This window comes from Dendropsophus ebraccatus, chromosome 12 (genome assembly GCF_027789765.1).
Source record: "Dendropsophus ebraccatus isolate aDenEbr1 chromosome 12, aDenEbr1.pat, whole genome shotgun sequence".
Taxonomy (NCBI): Eukaryota; Metazoa; Chordata; class Amphibia; order Anura; family Hylidae; genus Dendropsophus; species Dendropsophus ebraccatus.
In genome coordinates this window covers 42,726,800-42,746,860 of record NC_091465.1, presented here as the reverse complement: position 1 = coordinate 42,746,860, position 20,061 = coordinate 42,726,800, and the positions used below count along the sequence as shown (strand labels likewise).

At 41.9% G+C, this 20,061-nt stretch overlaps 1 protein-coding gene across 2 annotated transcripts in view; it reads right to left on the bottom strand.

Annotated features, from left to right (window-relative positions):
- The window catches only part of CEP164 (centrosomal protein 164), a 56,964-nt gene that overhangs the window by 35,249 nt on the left and 1,654 nt on the right, over window positions 1–20,061 (bottom strand). For both annotated transcript variants that reach the window (XM_069947647.1, XM_069947648.1), the window contains exons 2-7: window positions 19,861–19,968; window positions 18,114–18,225; window positions 16,791–16,998; window positions 3,415–3,579; window positions 1,939–2,076; window positions 1,693–1,770 (exon numbers count right to left, since the gene is read on the bottom strand). In XM_069947647.1, coding sequence (XP_069803748.1) covers window positions 1,693–1,770; window positions 1,939–2,076; window positions 3,415–3,579; window positions 16,791–16,998; window positions 18,114–18,225; window positions 19,861–19,945 — 786 coding nt within the window. In that variant the 5' untranslated portion in view covers window positions 19,946–19,968. The remainder of the gene's footprint in view (window positions 1–1,692; window positions 1,771–1,938; window positions 2,077–3,414; window positions 3,580–16,790; window positions 16,999–18,113; window positions 18,226–19,860; window positions 19,969–20,061) is intronic.

Genomic DNA, 20,061 nt, shown 5'->3' with positions numbered 1-20,061 from the left:
CAAAATCTACAGAACGCAAAACATATCTACTACTAGTAAATGTCTTGCACACAGCAGCCATGCACTATCTACTGCAGATAGAACCACGCATAAGGCAGGGGTGAGGGACTTCTCTTACATCCTGGGCTTCGTGTTCCAGGATATGATCCCCGATACTGGAACGCGGCTCCCCAGCTAAGGAGGCAGCAGAGTTTTCTTCCTTAGGATCACTCCCAAAGGAGGGGGGTAAGGACCCTTCCTCCAGCGCAGGCTTTTCAGCTGGAGACACACTGTGCACCCCCTGTATAGCTGACTCTCCAGGCTGTTCAGTCTCTGCATTAGCCAAACTGGCATCTTGGACTCCTGGTGATGACTGACCAGTGGAATGGAAAGATGAATGCGGACTCCCCTTTAATTCCTTCTACAAAGAGTATTAGTGGGAATAACAATGTGCAATGGTTGCAAATACCAAAGGGAATGGGTCAACAAATCCACAGAACTAATTCTAGAAGCAAACCACAACAATGGCAAACATGCATCACCAAGAAGAACTGGGAAAATCTGTCAAGTCACTGGCTCCTTAACAAGTACAAAGCCGCATCAAATTAGGAATTGTGAAAAGTCACATCCAATTCTTCATCCATAAACACAATCACAAAAAAAAATAGTGACATAAAACAAACTAAAGTCTGTAGGTGTTGCTGGGAAAAGCTTAACTTTCCCAATCATTCCATAATAAAGTAATCCTACAGTCCTCCGGTAATAACAGCTGACCGATGATGGTTTGAAGAAGCTGAGCCCATGGTCATCAGCCAAATGTCGTGTTGCCTTCTATATACAAAGGCTTAGTGCATGTTATACCGAACAACAGTTAAATAGTATAATATAACTCTACATTTATATTTCTGTTACCATGACTCACCCAGCACATTATATCAGAATTTCCCCAATGCAGCTTGGGAAAACTGAGTAAGTAAGGTCTTACTCCAATCTGTGTGCAACTCCAAAAGCACAATGTACATCATGACCTTTACCCAAATACTAAGAAGTTGTCAGTCAACTATTGTAGCTGTGTAAGTTCAAAGAGAAACCCAATGGGTAATTAATAAAATAAGAAAAAAGAAACACAGTAAATAAAATGAGTGGTCTAAAGTAAAGAAAAAGTCGAGAATCTAAAGTCGAAATAGACATCTTTTTTTTTTTTTAACATCCCATAAAACCCAATAAAGAAACAGATCCTACGTGTTACATATAATCACTCCTTGTACAGTTGTTATCGCCCATTATAGTCAGTGTGGAGCTGAACGATTTATCCCATTCCTGCTTACAGTCTTTCACTACAGATAAAAGCCACCTGGTCTTCTAATTCTAATCAACACAAACCATAATGCATCTAATGGGGCGGCTACAGGTGAGGAGGGATCACACACATGCAGGGTGTCCATGACATCACTGCTGCATGATGTCATATGCCCAGGGCACCTCTCTTTGGCTCTCCTCTTCATCCTCGGATTTTGCAAGGTTCTGTAACTCTGGCTCAGAGCCCTCGTCTGTGCCGCTGGCTGCAATGGATTCATCTCTCGGCTCACTCTCCTGGATGACACATACAAATGGATCTTCCACTTCCGTCTTCTTCACTGATTTCACCTATGTTGTGCTAGATCCTAGGTAGCTTCTAGACATGTAGCATTAGTGTGTATTACTACACCTTACCTCATATTCAAAGCCACCTCCCAGAGATCCAATGTCCATGTGCAGGTTCTTCAGTAGACGGGCAGATCCTCGTGGACTCTGAAAGAAGTCAGTGCAAGCCATAAACTAGATCCTTTCAGGTTTTTGTGATCAGAAACTAACAATTTAAAAAAATGTACAAATATATTTTGTATAAAACGATTTTCCAAAGTCTCGTAAAGTTTCACACAACAAAGAAGAGATAAGTTAATAGGCAATGTCTGGTACCTGGTCTTCACTCTCCTGATCCGCTTCTTCATCTTCTTCATCTAGACCTGGCAAAGTGAGGCTAACCCTCTCCTCTGGCTGCTTTATTGTGGAGCCCTTGATATACGATGCCGTTTTTTGTGTTTGCCCAGCAGAGACCTGATGAATAGACAAATGAATAGGCAAGTTAAAACGGACAAAGCATATATTACAATATCCACATTAGCTTAACGTAAAACTGTCATCATGAAAATTCCTCAAAACTACAGCAGTATGTGAATAGTGGAAGAGACTCTGTATGTTAATGAAGGGTCTAAGGGTGCTTTTTGCTATTTCTTTGTGTGTCAGAGTCCAGGGGACACATTGCCATGCAAAGCCCAGCTGGGTTACTATAGGGGAGGTGAGATATAGACATTACAATGTTGGTGCCTGTTCCTCTTCAATTATACACACACATTATAGTAGTTCAGGGTAAGATTCAAGATAAATGATAATGGAATAAACCACAACCTTTTTTCTACTGACCGGTGAGTGCTGGAAGTATTTTTTCTTCCTTAAAGGGGTTGTCCAGTGAAAATCTTTTTCTTTCAAACGAACTGGTGTTAGAAAGTTACATAGATTTGTAATTTACTTCAATTAAAAAATCTCCAGTCTTCCCATACTTATCAGCTACTATATGTCATGCATGTTATTTTTAGTCTGACACAGTGCTCTCTGCTGACATCTCTGGCTGAGACAGGAACTGTTCAAAGCAGGAGAGGTTTTCTATGTCAGCCATAGATGTCAGCAGAGAGCACTGTGTCAGACAGAAAATAAAACAACATTTCCTGCAGGACATACAGCCGCTGATCAGTATGGGAAGACTTGAGATTTTTGAATAGAAGTAAATTACAAATCTATATAACTTTCTGACAACAGTTGATTTCAAAGAAAAAGATTTTCGCTGGACAACCCCTTTAAGTCCAGTTTGTATGGCTTTTTTTTTTTTTGTCTATCTAGCACCCCGGTTTTTTGGCTATTTTGAATGGGCAGCTTTCCTAGCAGTGCACAAGGCAGGGCTCCTAACGTTGCTCCAGAGCGGAAATCACCCCAACTAACAGCATGTGAATCAGCGCCGAGGAGGAAGGTAAAACATATACCTTCCTCCTTAGCAGCCCCAAAGCTATAGGGAGCTATCAGCAGGTTAGATATGTCTAACTTGCTCATAGTTCCCTTTTAATCTAAATTTGTGATGTAACTCTGCCTATATCAGGGATACAATATGGACCCCAGTTTATAAGTACTGAATTACACATCCATACAACAAAGATCTGGTATATCTCAGTGCAGTGGATTTTATATTCGTATTGCCAACTTGCTAGACAGAACATAAACTTAAAGGGCATTTGTAGTCATACATTTACAATTATGTAGCCTACAGTCTATCAATAAAAGGTCAACAAAGCAACAAAAATCTGGCGAATGGTCACAATATATATCAACAACAGTGTTACTTACTCCAGAAATCCCACCCAACAGATTGTCGAATCCTCCAGAGCTTCCGGCACTGCTGCTCAGAGATCCCCGCACTCCACCAGTGCCTCCGGCAGAGTCACCCATGGCACGTAGAGGAGCTAAACCACCCAGAGGTCCCTGCACTGGTCCGAGAGGTGTTCCTAGAGACTATTGATAAAAAGTACATGTGTCACAGATACATCCTAAAACAATGCAAGCAACTCAATGTCTTTGGCATATCATAAAAAAATGACTGGTTTTATAGTACTGTTTTCTATTTCAGTGCTCAGCTTGGGACGCTTTCTAGGAACTATAACAGACACTCGATCTACGAGAGCAGCTTCCATTTTCCCTTTTGATGGGTTTCTGCCATGCTGCAATTACAGCATCTGTGTAAATACCAACGCCTCGCGGGCCACTGCTTTTCCATAGCAGAATCAGCTATTTGCCTAGGTGACAGGAGTAAAACCCATGGTAGTCAGATGGTCGCTGTAGCAAATGCTTTCCGAACAGGGCTGAACTGATGAGACAACCTCTTAGACTTATCAAAAGGTTTTTTTTTTTTTTTTTATCAATCAGTGTTTGGGTGTTAAGACCACCCACAAATCACCTACAATCACAAATCACTACAGAATTTTTGCAGAGTTTCAAGCAAAGTCCGTGACGGGGACCCTGCCTGAAGTTCCACCTGTCCCATTGAGTAGGAAGTCTCACGTGCACTCCGCCATCTGCCCAATTTTTTGGGTGGACAGTGGAGTGACCGTGAGACTTCCTATTCAGGCAGAACTATAAGTGGGGTCCACGGCGTGCACTCTGCTTGAAATTTTGTGCAGATTCCGTATTGCGAACAGGCCCTAACTGCATAAGTTGGCCTCCATAAACTTACTATATAGTCCGACTTATGCATCATGTAACAAGATGAGAAGCACTCCTTGTTTTAGTGATTGGTGGGGGTTGCAGGACCAGCGCCAACCCTGGAAGTTTTTGTAAGTGACAGCGACACATTAAATGGGTTTTCCAATAAAAGTTAATGGCGCCTAAGGAGGAGAAAATAAAAAAAAATACTGGGACTCTAGTATCGCAACATTTTAGTGAATGGAACTGAGCTTTAATATTAGCCACAATTAAAAATTTCATGGACAAGAGTAATGGTGCGTTTACACAGACAGATTTATCTGACAGATCTTTGAGACCAAAACCGGGTACAGACTATAAACAGGGATCAGGTCATAAAGGAAAGACTGGGATCTATCCTATTTTCAAATCCATTCCTGGCTTTAGCTTCCAAAATCTGTCAGATAAATCTTTCTGTGTAAACGCACCCTAAAATAAAGCAGACCATATTTATCTCACAAAAGTAATAGACGCATTCAGGGTACAAAAGAAAAAGTGAAACCCTCTGAATTGTCTGGAAATATCACTGACATATTCTACATTTTGCATCAACTTTAGACACGATCACTTCACCATGAAATGTCTCAAGTCATTAGGATTTTCCATAATGAAAAACATGAGTAATCTGAAACCATCAGATTGAAAAACTGGTTTATTATTTTGAACGAAAAAATTGCTACGTTCATGGCCAGCTCTAGTGACAGGAGACTACACAGTGACAGATGCCTGTGCGGAGAGCAATTCACACCAAGCATCTCCAATTATTCCTTCCTAATGGATGGGGTGTTGCACAGGAGAGCTCAGACACATTGGCACTACACTACTCCTTTTGCTGACAACCTACAATCTTGGGTTTACTTCATTAAAACTTCAAGCGACAGAGGGAGACAGCAACATTCTCTGCTGTCAGTCATACATATGAGAAGACATTTACATCCCTGCATACCCTGGCACAACAGCTGCACGTCTACTTTCATGGCTAACATGTCAGAAGGCTGCATGTCTGCTTTAAAGTGTCACTGAGATGGTCTTGCATGTTAAAAAGAGGTTCATCATTTAGGACACAGGTGTAAAACTCGAATCCCTTACAGCTGTGGCAAAACTACAATTCTCAACATGCCTTGACAGCATGTAGTCTATCGACATGCTTGTCCACCTTGGAGCCCATTGACCATACTATCCTAACATAGCTCTGTTCTTTCCCATGGCTTCACACTAATTAGTTAAAAAGAGGACATTACGCTGGAAATGTTGCATGAATTGCAACAAACTTTACTGGCACAGCTGTACCGACATGATACGTGGATACTAAAAAATGTATGAGCAACTTATAAGAAGTAACTCTTGTGCGGTGTACTGATCATATTTTTTGTGACGTGATTGTTTGCTTGAGGCAATCGACAGTGATCTGGCTCTCTGAGCAGATACAGAAACTGATTATATGAGTTAGAAACAAGCTCGTATCCCATGAGATGACATCAAGAAAGCCTTCCTGCATACCAGCAGTGTGAACCTGGCTATAGGCAGGCAGAATTATATCACACAGGTAACGATGATATCCAACTAAAAGGCATTTGTGTTCCGGCTTTCTATACTTCTACGCTTACAAATGTTGCACATTTATAAGAATACTGTCTCCCGTGGCTCTCTCTAGGCTGACTATAGGGTGACTATGCCTCTCCTCCTAAGCCTCAGCCCGGGGTGGTGTAGGCACTGGTACTGCAGGCTTATGTAACTTATGGCTGGCGGAATATCCAGCAATTCGGTGTTCATTGCTTCCTCTTCTAAATCACTAAAGGGTAATATTAATAAAGGTGTAGGTTTGGTATTCTGGACATCGGTCTGGTCACCACACCGGCATAATACTGTGCCAGGTTATGCCGCACTTCATTATTCAGCGCTTCCTCTGGATGTCTGGAGTCGGCAAGCTTTTCAGACACGCAAGAACTGTGCACACGTTGTTGCTGTAGAAACCTGTTTGGGTGACGTTTAACGCTCGGATATGACAGTGAACTATCTGCTTTGAAAGGAGACAATTCACTTCATTCATCCAGGGGATCTCTACATGTTGGAGATAGGTGATATTGATAAGATGGTTGTTGTAGATCTTTCCTGCCCACCATCTACAAGCAATGGCGTATAGAAGGTGCATCTGCTCTGCTTTTCTGTTTGTCCCTATTCCCTCAGTGCATCTTTCCAAGTACTTTGCACTCTTCTGACAGAGACACTTCTCTTCTATGGGACTGTGCTCAGCAGCAGCTGGAGACAAATGGTCATTGTTTAGTCTCTCCATACTCATAGCATTTCACAAAGACGCTGCCTGTCCTCCATAGATATTTACTGCCATATTTGAAACGAATGTACCATTACGTACATTGCTTTAAGGAGGATGTACCATCAGGTACACTCACTTTAAAATTACACATGAATCAGACGACGCCGGCACAGGGAAGCCAACGCCGCAGTCCTTTTTTTTTTTTAACCACTGCCCGGTGCCCGCGTACTTTGCCATTCTATTCATGGTTACCGGGCTGGGGAAAAGCACTGGAGGTGGGCCGGCCTGTCCCCAGTGGAAGGAAACCCCGCCCCTCCATGACGCAGCTTAATTAGAGTCAATGGAGCCCCGTCATGGAGGGGGGTCGGCCCACCTCCAGTGCTTCACCCCGACCCAGTAACCATGAATAGAACGGCGCCATACGTGGAAACCGGTCAGCGGTTAAAACAAAAAATAGGTCCACAGCACTGGCTTCCCTGTGCTGGCGCCGTTTGATTCATGTGTAATTTTAAAGAGAGTGTACCTGATGGTAAATCCTCTTTAAGTGTTGCACATCAATAGACTGGCACCAGCAGTGGGAAGCCAACACACTGTCCTTTTCTTGAACCGCGGCCTGGTTCCCTCGCATGGCAGGGGCTGCGGTTCAATAAAAGGACCGCGTCAACCGGGCTGCGGTTCAGTAAAAGGACCGCGGCACCAGCTTCCTCAGTCTATTAATGTGCAAAATATAAAGCGAATGTACACTCTTATTTCACTCTCGCTCTCCCCTATACAAAATACATCAGCTTCTACCTCCACCTTGTTCTTGAGAGGATTTGGTCCCTCCTGTCATCTTCCCAAGGACTCTTCTTGGGAAGGACTTGTCTGTCTGAACATTAAGACTCTAGGGCCCTATTACACCAAACCATTACTATAATTCTACTACCTATACAGGATACTACAGGATAGCCTCACATTTCTCAGTATGAATTATATCCCTTGTGACTAGAGATGAGCGAACCGGGTTCGGGTTCGAGTCGATCTGAACCCGAGCGTTCGGCATTTGATTAGCGGTGGCTGCTGAAGTTGGATAAAGCTCTAAGGTTGTCTGGAAAACATGGATACAGCCAATGACTATATCCATGATTTCCACATAGCCTTAGGGCTTTATCCAACTTCAGCAGCCACCGCTAATCAAATGCCGAAAGTTCAGGTTCGGATCGACTCGAGCATGCTCCAGGTTCACTCATCTCTACTTGTGACATTACCACCTTGCTATACAGACAGCAAATTATATCTGATAATCCAAAATGTCTCTTTTCCTATGGTTTCCTGAAGGGCACACTAACATCATTATCAATCTATAATATAGACAAACAAATGTTATATGAATCTAGGGAAAAATAGGAGTTTTCTACCTCCACATCTCTATACGAGCTCCTTACCTAGTGGTCTATATGAGAAGTTCCTTCCATCTGGGCCTATTTAACAGTTCTTTACCTCCTTGTCTATATGATATATTTACCTCCAGGTCTATACAAGAGTCCATGACATCATGATCTATATAACAATAAGGACTGCTTATATTTGGGTCTATAAAGGAGTTCTATACCTCCAGGTCTGTATAAGAATTCTTTACCTTCAGGTTTATATAAGGGTTCTCTGCCTACATGTCTATATAGGAGTCATTTACCTGTACATTTATGTAACAGTTCTCTACTTTCAGGTCTATATAAGTCAATCAATATGTTACCAGTATAAAGATTACCTTCTAGTCCTATTATATGTATACATACACCCAGAAGAAGCCATTGTGAGCATTGTGGTTGGGGTTCTTTCCTCGCTATAGATGTATTTCTATTACCCTTTTAGTATATGTGCTGCATTTTGTGTGAGATTTGGCAAGGTTATGTACCGTCAATGGACCATGGCTCAGTTTAGGTATACTGTATTTTGCTACTAGGTTTCCCTGCAGGTGAGCACAGAGACATTTTGCTCAGTGTGTTATATATAATCTGGGACATCCAGGTGTGTTTTCTTGTTAATTTTGGACTATACATTTCTTTTACCATACTGTGGCGCCACATGCAGTCTCTTTAGATTGGAAGTTCCCTACCGTTTTCATCGGGCTATTTACTATTTATGTGAGCTGTTGTCTTTGTTTATGTGTGCTTTTAATGCGAGATACAATAAAATAAATCTATTTTTCCTATACTTTAATACCTCGGTTTTCGAACACTTTGGAACTCGAACTGCTTGGTATTCGAACGAAAATTTACCCAAAAGTAGTGTCTGGAATTCGAACTTTGCTCGGTTTTCGAAAGTTTTTGCAAACATGGATGGTGGGTTGTACCTGGCGAGTTAAGCAGTGGTGAGGCTTCACATATAGTACAGTGCTGTATAAGACTGCTGGAGTGCATATACAGTGCAGTAGTAGTACAGGCAGTGCACCACCATCTCCCATACATTGGGTATTGAGTATTGTAGGTAATTACTGGTGGCTGCTGAAACCAATTAATCACATTTACATTATTTCCTATGGGAAGACACTGCTCGGTTTTTTAAACTGCTTGGTTCTCAAACTGCCTTCCGGAACCAATTAAGTTCGAGAACCGAGGTACCACTGTATGTCTTTTCTTTTTTTTTTGGGTTGTATATTTGTCATACATGTGATGTATATTCCTTGGGCTTTATAGGTCTCATTATAAGTATACATGCTGCAAGTGTAATACTGTTCGACATACTGCACAAAAGTGTGGGGAGAAAGGGGCTTTCCTCTCTTGTCTACATTACAGATTGACACCTAAGCTTTCCCCTGGGATAAAGGATTTACACTATAAGGGTACAAACCCACTTGACGTATTTGCTGCGTGAATCAGTCTTAAAAATAAGCAGGCAAAACGCAGGTTGGCTTTATACGATTGTTCTGCGTTAAAATACGCAATTGCGTATTTTTGAAGCGTGAAGCTTGTTGTTAGCAAAGCATCAGTTGTTAACAATCTGTGCGAAAAACGCATGTAGCTTCACGCATCAAAAATACGCAGTTGCGTATTTTAACGCAGGACAATTGTATAAAGCCAACCTGCGTTTTACCTGCTTATTTTTAAGACTGATTCACGCAGCAAATACGTCAAGTGGGTTTGTACCCTAAATGTTATTTTTAGAGCCTGCTGACTTACAGATAGGATCCGCTCCCCGGTACAGAGCCCATCTGCAGGTTACTGAAGGAGCTCATTTTACTCTTTACAGAAGTAATTAACGGATACAATGTCTTCACTGACAAAATGGCTTCTTGGCACGTAAAAGACATCCGAGATCAATAGACATCAAGGATGAATACAGAAATAGCAAGTTATTTACTAGACCAGCGAGTTTTGGTAGAATATATATCCACGGATATACAGTTCTGCTCATCATGACTACAATAAAGCTGTGTAATTGTTTTCTGATTTCTAATTTATTTTTCACTTTTCAATTTCTCTTTATAAGCAATCTGTCACTAGGACACACACACCTCTTAAAGGTATCCTAATACTTCACTACAATGGAGTACATGAGCACCCTCCAAACAGTCCCGGCAATTAAATGGTTACTGTCATTTAAAGAAAATACCCTCCATGTCTTTGTGATCATATATATATATATATATATATATATATATATATATATATATATACTTTCCACTGCTCGCTATGGCTCAGTAACAGAGGTGACAAGACAGAACACAGGAAGTGAGGCTGTGTAGCAAAAATCTGTTGCCTCCTTATAGGATTTAGATTGTGCCTGAAAGGTAAATCAGGGGTTCTCTCTCATCTCTGTTCAACCATAAAGTTCTAGGCAGATGTCTCTTCAGTTTATACTACTGAATGTAATTCCCTCCACCCCCCTATTTTAGGGGTTTAGTGCTTTGTGTATCATTTCCTTATTTAATCAAAATTAGATAAAACTAAACTACAAGAGATTGGAAATGTAAAATGAATTTTTATGCTAAAGACTGATGACGTTATGTAAGTATCCAGTAATTATGTAAAGTAACTTACTATAAGTTAACATAGCCTTTCATGCGTGTGACTCAGCTGAACAGGCTGGTAATGTGCTGTGGGTGATTTACAGAACACTAATGTAGATGGTGTGTGGAGGGAGAAGGGGTTACTGATGCATTGCCTTTGCGACCTGCTATGTGAAGGGGTTACACTAAGCTCTGAGCAGCGGTTGCTGCTTATGATGACAAAAGAAGGCAGAACTGTTTACATACAGCAGAAGGACCACAAAACACAAGGGACAGCTCACCAGAACTTCATGGGTGGACAGTGACCATAGCTAAGTATCTTTTTTTCAGGCATAGGATGTATCCTTTGAAGGATGCATACAGGCTCACAGATTGCATGCACTCAATTCAGGCTGTTTCTCCTGCACATAGCAATAGCTAAGCCCTATTCCCACTTCTTGAGTTCAGTCTCTGTTACTACAGACAGACTAAGCCTAACAACAGTCAGTGAACAGCAAACTGAAATGAAGCTTCAATATAGGGCCCATCTGGGCTAATTGTGGCTTGGAGAAAAACGCAGCACAATGCTCCAACATAGACAAGACAAGGTTCCTGCCCATGTGCCACACTGTATACAAGCTTAGATCTCACAGACAGAGGCTAGTACAAGGCTCAATGATTGCATATTGAAGGCCACATCATTCATGAGGCCTTTTGCTGCCATCACTCAATGATACGCAATGATTATTTGACAGGTCAAACCCACCCGATCGGCTGATGAACTCACTTGTTGTTTGTCAGCTGATCATTGGTCGTATTACACAGGGGGATATTGACCTGTTTGGGTGATAATTACCCAGTCTAATAGGGCCTCTACGCTGTTATTATTTGTGAAGATGATAACACAGTGCTGGTCTTTGTTCCTGGAGTCCTATGTTTCTATTTCTAGACTGAGAAGAGTGTTTCTTGCTAATGGTCTTTTCTATATTACATTATGATGACACCATATTTATGACCAGGCAGTGCTCTGTTATAATGATATCACAGCAGAGCTTGTTCTTACTCCAGGGTAGGGTTACATTGTGATATCACAGCAGAGCTTGTTCTTACTCCAGGGTAGGGTTACATTGTGATGATATCACAGCAGAGCTTGTTCTTACTCCAGGGTAGGGTTACATTGTGATGATATCACAGCAGAGCTTGTTCTTACTCCAGGGTAGGTTTACATTGTGATGATATCACAGCAGAGCTTGTTCTTATTCCAGGGTAGGGTTACATTGTGATGATATCACAGCAGAGCTTGTTCTTACTCCAGGGTAGGGTTACATTGTGATGATATCACAGCAGAGCTTGTTCTTACTCCAGGGTAGGGTTACATTGTGATGATGTTAGAACAGAGTCCTATAATGATAATGTCACAATACTGCACTTTTATTCCTTGCCTGTGTTCTGATACAGTCACAATAGTGTTTGTCTTTATTCCCGGGAAGAGTTTAAATGTGAGGATTTTATACGTTTTATCTTTATTCTTCCTCGGTCGTGCTATGTTGTAATGTTAATAAAAAAATGGGAAAAAAGGGCAGCTCGGTGGATTTTGCATTGGTTAATAAGACCAGTAGGAATCTGGCAGAGTACGCTTATGGAGACCTCTCTATAGAACTTCTATTGTACAGGTACCAGTTAGGTAACATACAATATACGATATACAATATACAGTATCTATGTGATACATTGTTCAGGATGCACAGAAAAAATCCCCTACCTCCACATTTGGTGGACTGGTTATAAAGTTAGATGGTTCTGGATTTTATAAGGAGAAGAGATACTGAGAAGAACATTGGGGCAGATTTACCACTGCAAATGCACTAGAATGCTGGTATAATCCTGTCTCCAGTTTGCAATTAAGCTCCATTCACTTTAATGGAACTGAGCAGCAAAACCCCGCCCAAGCTGGAGACAAGAGTGGGGCTGCCTCTGGAAGAAAGTGGCGATGTTTTTGTAGCGCTGGATAACCCCTTTAAAAGTGGCCTGGTTTCAGATGCTACACTGGGTGCCAAAAATGTGCCAGAAATTTGGTGCAGTTTATGCCCACCAACAGCAATACCATTTCAACAGAATTTCACTCCCCATATAAAGCTCCTAGCAGGTTTGGCCATCAGTATGGGATTTCTTGACATCTGTCAGGAGAAATAGGGGTCAGACGTAATAAAAAAATTTCTGCCCAACCACTTTGTTCTCTGAGAGATAAGCCTCTGCCATAACTGTCTGAGACTTAAGCCTCCCCCCTACCCATACAGGAATGCTCGGTCAGGCAAAATGTTCCTGGTATGGGGAGAAAAGGAAATATAACGTAAGGCAGGTGCCTAAAGAAACGATATTCACCTTCCTTGCCCCCCCCCCCCAATCATTGCCAGTATCACAGAGCTCTGGTTCTACTGTGCATGACCTCTGGGTTCAGGGTTGACACGTAGTATGGCCCACTTCAATCTTCAATCGGCAATCGGTGGCCACATCGGTGACCTGCTTAAGCCACCAAAGGGATGAGCGGGTGATACTACGTGCCAACCCCAAACTTGGAAGTGTTGCATGTCTAGACCAGGGCTCCATGATATTGTGGACAAAAGGGTGCGAGGAAGAGTAGTATAGAGGTTTTTCCATTTTGTTTTTAGCACCTGCCTGAGCACCATAACATAAGAAATATACACTCCCTGATATGCCCTTTTTAAGGGTCTAAACCTGGTGGAGATGGAAGCCTCAGGTCTCTGCAGATTTTATTAATACCCATGTACTAAGAGACAAAACTGCTCCTACACGATACCAGACTTTAAAGACTATAAGGAAATACGTTTATTTTGAATTTAGCAAACAAAGAAATATATCTACTAAGTATAAGTATGTTTATAAATTATATACATGAATGTGAATAGTATTATCCATCTGGCTTTATAGACCCTCACTGCTTGAGGGAAGATGTCTGCACACTTTCATTGCAAAATTTCAATACATTTTGCTAATACATAAAAGGGACTACTCAGCCTTACTCTTGGTTGTCGTTTATGCAAAAATCTGAAAATAAAATGTAAAATAACCTTGAAATCCGCTGCGGATGCGTCGTCTGTGTTTGTAACCTCTGAAAGAAAGTGACCATATTTTTCTAGGCCTGGATAACCCATTTAAAGCGAGCAGTGATGTAGCCAAAGAACCATGTAAAAGCAAGGACACTATCCTCACCAACAACTAGGGAGTCCACCTTATTGAGCGAGAAGCACTTTCACACACACTATGCCTGCTGCTTTCCGGTACAATACGGCCACATTCTCATGTGATGTTTGTTGTAAAAGGCAGAACAATGCCAGAAGAAGGGTTTCACACAATTCCCAGTGGCGGTATCCCGCACCATTCTGATGTATTGTAACCAATGCAAACCTTGCAGTTAATTTGCAGGCCATTTACACAGCAGATTTTTTTTTTTATATGTGAACAAGACTTATGCCTCAAAAATTTCATTCTATAAAAATGTTGCCTGTATCTCCACCACTAGTCATACATATACCTTCTAGCCTGAGGAAAAACTGGTACAATATTAAGAAAGTATCTGTCCATATCATTCTAGTGAAGTCTGCAGGTGTGCATGTTCATATACTGTAGCTGGCTCTATCTACATCAGGGTTGTCAAACTCAAATACACAGTGGGCCAAAATTTAAAAACTGGACAAAGTCGCGGGCCAACCATGATATTTAATGAAGTTTACATGCAGCATTCCTGCCACTGCCTATCCTAGAGTAAATTTCCCGACATGAAAGTTACCCATTATATCAAGCATTAATCCCATGATTGTGTCCCATGTAGTAGTCACCCCAATTAGTGCCCCACATACTAGCCAGGCCTACTATTACAGATCTACATAGTAGCCAGCCCTCCCAATAGTGTCCCATATAGTAACCAGCCCCCAATAGTGTCTTATACAGTAGACAGCCCTCCCAATAGTGTCTTATATAGCAGCCAGCCCTCCCAATAGTGTTTTATATAGTAGCCAGTCCTCCCAATATCACCATTTGGCCCTTGTTCAAGCTGCTCAGATCCTTATGGTGCCCATAGAATAACGCTCATCAAAATCAATATTTTCAACTACACAGGTGCAATTTAAAAGGGGTAGTTTACTAAAAATGGTTGAAACCATCAATTCAGATAGATAATGTGAATAGCCATCTGCCTGATTTATCCCAAGCCTTGAGTGGAGCCATTGTTATAAAATAATCAATGTTATTGAACTTTAAAGCGACTCTGTACCCACAATCTGAGCCTCCCAAACCGCTTGTACCTTCAGATAGCTGCTTTTAATTCAAGGGTGATGCAGTTAATGTCCTACAACTTTTAAACTGGCAGCCTCGTGCCCAACGGCCGTGGCCTAGATTGTGTATGCATTAGGTTGGCACACCTTCTCTGTCCCTCATCATCATTAGGAATGCTCCTGGCAGATTGCCTCCTATTCCCCACCTGTGTCAGCCCGGCACATGGGCCGGATCGTTAAGGCACCTGTCCAATGTTCAGACAGGAAAAAATGTTCCAGTGGCATTCCTAATGATGAGGAGGGTGGGGAGGAGGGACGGAGGGGTGGTGCAAAGTTAGGGCACGGATATTCTAAGCCCCGGCCGTTGGGCACAGGGCTGCAAGTTTAAAAGTTCTTTTTTAGGACAATAACTGCATCACCTGCCGAACGGACCCCAGGACAGATCTTGGATTAAAAGCAGCTATCCGAAGGTCCAAGTGGTTTGGGGGGGGACAGATTATGGGTACAATCTCACTTTAAAATGTTATGGCTGATCAGCATATATACATATACCATACTTGAAATGCAATAGTTACTCGTTTGGTCTTTTGCCATAAATCTTATTAGTGTGGGTTATATACAGCTAGTTCTTTCATTCATAGCCTGAATATAAATGCACAGCCCACGGAGCAGTTTCTGATCCAGTCCGGTTCGGCCTCTGATCCTGCGGTCTCCTGGTGCTTGTAGTACTACCCCAGTTTTTGAATACATTGTTGCCTCATCCTTTGGTTTGTCTGCCTGGTACCTGCAGCCCTATTCTTGGACTCCATCTACCATCCTGTGGCCACACTCCTTTACTGGGTTTTTTATCCATCCAATATCTCTAGTGTCTGTATTTCTGTTTCTACCTCTTGGTCTGTTCCCAGTGTCTACCCTCCTGGTTCAATATTCCCAAAGCACAGTGCGGCTTGTTCACTGCTTAAGAGTTTTTTCTTTGCTGGTTGTGATACTGCTGTGTTTTATTTAATTTATGCTCACATAGCACTTTACAATCTCAGTGCATCAGTAAAAATAGTTGAAACAATAGGTACGCTTTAAACATAACATGACATATCTAGAGATGAGCTAACCTCGAGCATGCTCGAGCTCATCCGAACCCGAGCGTTCAGCATTTGATTAGCGGTGGCTGCTGAAGTTGGATAAAGCCCTAAGGCTATGTGGAAAACATGTAGTGGAAAACATCTATGTGGAAAACATATAGTCATTAGCTGTATCCATTTTTTCCAGACAACCTTAGAGCTATATCCAACTTCAGCAGCCCCCGCTAATCAAATGCTGAACGCTCGGGTTCGGATGAACTCGAGCATGCTCGAGGTCCGCTCATTTCTAGATATGTTATGTTATGTTCAAAGCGTACCTATTGTTTCAACTATTTTTACTGATGCACTGAGATTGTAAAGTGTTATGTGAGCATAAATGAAATAAAACATAGCAGTATCACAACCAGCAAAGAAAAAACTCTAAGCAGTGAACAAGCCGCACTGTGCTTGGGGTCGATTTATACAGTGCACAACTATAGATGGCATGTGAAGGAGAAGGGGTTACTGATGGACTGGGTTTGCAATGTGCTAAATAAGCAGAAAGGAGAGAAACAGCTGCTGGGATGACTGGGATGTCTGAAATAAAGCAACGTGTATACATAACAGTGGGGATCTGCCCATTGGGACTCCCACAGATTCCTTGAATAGAGGTAAATAAAACATGGTAATAGTTTAAACCTTTGACCCTGACATATGTGATATCTAGGTGACAGCTCCAATGGTGGTGAAAGGCCCAGTAAACACATTCACAACTATAGGATATGCAATTCTTCATAGACTGCATGGACTCTCTCCACAACTATATATAGGGACTTTTTTATTTCTCCGTTCAGTTCGATTATTTAAAGTAACTGGTTCAGTGAGTAACTCACCACCGCAGGTTTGGGAAGTTCCTTTGGCTTCTTGTCTTTCTTTTTTTCCTTCTTCTTTTTCTTCTCTCGCTTCTTTATGCCACCTTGGGCTTGCATTTTTGAACGTTCTTGTATAACCAGGTCTCTGTAATGTTCATCGATTGGATGGTCCCATGTGGACTGACCAGTGGCAAAGTTGAAGTAATAGATATCACCGGTAACATCCTGGCTGAAGGGCAAACAAGAGGGTTGGCAGATACAAAGGCTAACGGTTGGCATCTGTGTCTTGAAAATTGACAACAGCAGACATCAAATATAGATATACTGTTCTGTATATACCCATGCTTATCACAACATTCATTTTGATCATTTTTGGGAATAAATAATGCCACCAAACCAGTCCTCATGTTTTTGGCATTTAGGAATTTACCGTATAACACTGAAAGTGGTGTGAAGAAGTTTTCTGAGTTACATGTGGTCCCATATAAAACCTACTGTGCCCCTGTGAGCAGCATGTCCGATACAGCTTCCAAATTAATAGGGTTGTCTCAAAAAAAAAGCAGCATTTAAACCCCCTGTGATTGGGCACTTACTCCCTATCCACAGGATAGGGGATGAGTTGTTATGGTAGGACAACCCCCCTTAATTACCACCAGCAATGGTATTAGTGGGACTACTCAACTGAAAAAGGATGTGCCACAGTAATGCCAAGATATATGCTGGGATACCAATGTGCCAGCACCCCAGTGATGGCATGTGAATGGGACCTTAGACTGACCATGAACAGAACATAATTGAACTCTTATTCGTCTTCCTCGTATACATATGCATGCTTAGCTTGGCTGAACATGAATGATTATTTCCAAAGGGAGAAAAGGAGATACCACACACAAACTTTGGACAGATGTTGGGGCATGTTTAGTTTTAGTTAAAGGGGTATGTAGAATTAAAACACTTCTCTCGCTATTCTCAGGATAGGGAATAAGTGTCAGATCAACAACAGAGCTGTGAGTCTTTATTTTGAATGGAGCGGAGAGTCTTGCCTGTGTGCTGCTGTTCTCACTGTCTATGAAGGCACTGGAGATAGCAGAGCACTGTACTTGATCATCTCTATTAGCTCCATAGACAATGAATGGAACAACAGTGCACGTCTTGTCACTCCATTCAACACAAAAAAGGGCCTGGCTAGTTCTCAAAATCCCAATGATCTGACATTTATCCCCTGTGGATATGGCATTCATGTTTTAACTCAAATACTTTTTGACCATTTTAATATTATATGTAGAATCCGTTCTTAGCTATTCCCTCACCAGGCATCAATAGGTGACATGATTTGCTTCTTACCATGGCTTCCAGTCCGGAGGTAAAGGAGCAACAATCCCTTCCCGGGCCAGCCACATCATTTCAGGCTCAGCATCTGGATCAATCCCTATCATTCTGGCATACTCCTGAATTTCTAGAAAATAAAAAGGGAAATATTATCAGAATGCAAATAAGACACAACACAAGACTTCCTGGTGGGGGGCGCGGGGGAAAAAGATAGGGAAGGGAGGCAGATAGGTGATTAACGCATATTACTTAGTTATATAACTTTGTAATGTGTTTCAATTACTGGGAAAAAGCTTTTCGCTGGAGTATCCCTTTAACCTCTTAGGGACATATGACGTACCCGTACGTCATATGTCCTCATGAGGTGTTCAGAGCGGGGCCGCGCGGCGACCCCACTCTGAACCGCCGCGGTCCCGGGTGCCGCTTGTAGCCCGGGACCGCGGGTATTAGCGGGCACGGTCCGATCGCCGTGTCCGCTAATACAGTAATCAGATGCAGCTGTCAAAGATGACAGCTGCATCCGATTACCGCATCCAGCATCTCCCTGGTGTCTAGTGGGGTGGATCGCTCCTCCGGAACATTGTCCCGGAGGAGCGATCCACACATCTGAACCGGCCGGGTGTCAGCTCCAAAATGACGCTGATCCCTGACGCATCCGAGTGCCGATCTCATTGATCTTTGCTGTATAAGTATACAGCAAAGATCTCAATGAGAGATCTGTATACTTAAACTAGAAGTCCCCCAGGGGGGCTTCTAGTATAAGTGTAAAAGTAAAAATAAAAGTGATGTTATTAATAAAAAGCCCCCTCCCCTAATAAAAGTCTGAATCACCCCCCTTTTCCCAGGTTATAAATAAAAGTAAATAAATAAACAAACATGTTTGGTATCGCCCGAACTATTAATTAATCACATTCCTGATCTCGCACGGTAAATGGCGTAAGCGCCCAAAAAATCCCAAAGTGCAAAATTGCGCATTTTTGGTCGCATCAAATCCAGAAAAAAATGTAATATAAAGCGATCAAAAAGTCATATATGCGCAATCAAGGTACCGATAGAAAGAACACATCATGGCGCAAAAAATGACACCTGACACAGCCCCATAGACCAAAGGATAAAAGCGCTATAAGCCTGGGAATGGAGCGATTTTAAGGAACATATATTTAACAATGGTTTGAATTTTTTACAGGCCATCAGATACAAGAAAAGTTATACATGTTACATATCGTTGCAATCATAACGACTTGAGGAACATGCATAACAAGCATGCATTACCCCAGGGTCGAATGGCGTAAAAACAAATACCCCCTAAATAAAAAAAAAAACTTTTTTTTGTTCAATTTCACCACACTTTGAATTTTTTCCTGGTTTCGCAGTGTACTTTATGCAAAAATTCAGCCTGTCATTGCAAAGTACAATTAATGACGCAAAAAATAAGGGCTCATGTGGGTTTCTAGGTGGAAAAATGCAAGTGCTTTGGCCTTTTAAACACAAGGAGGAAAAAACTAAAACGCAAAAACGAAAATTGGCCCCGTCCTTAAGAGGTTAAGGGAGGCCCAAACAGTCTCTCTTCCCCATATGAGAAGGCCAGTCCTTTAAATAAATCATATTTAAGGAGCCCTGTGATTTTGCACTGGGGTACAGCGGCTACAAATCACGCCTTGGCTTATGTGACCTATAATATTACTTGTACACTTGGGATGAAGTACAAATTAAAAAATACAACACTTTCTACAAGAAACAAAACAAGCAGCACATCACCAACCATGCTCTTGAGGTATATAGTTTTCATCATGATCTTCCTCCAGGATCAGCTGATCCCCCATTCGAGCGGTAGGAATAGCCAGCATGTTGGAGCTTGACACAGGCAGGCCTATGGAAGAAAAAGATGGAGAATGGTTCATTTCTAGTTCTATTCTTAAAAGAACCTCATTAGTCATCACTCAATGGCTCTATCTGACAGGCC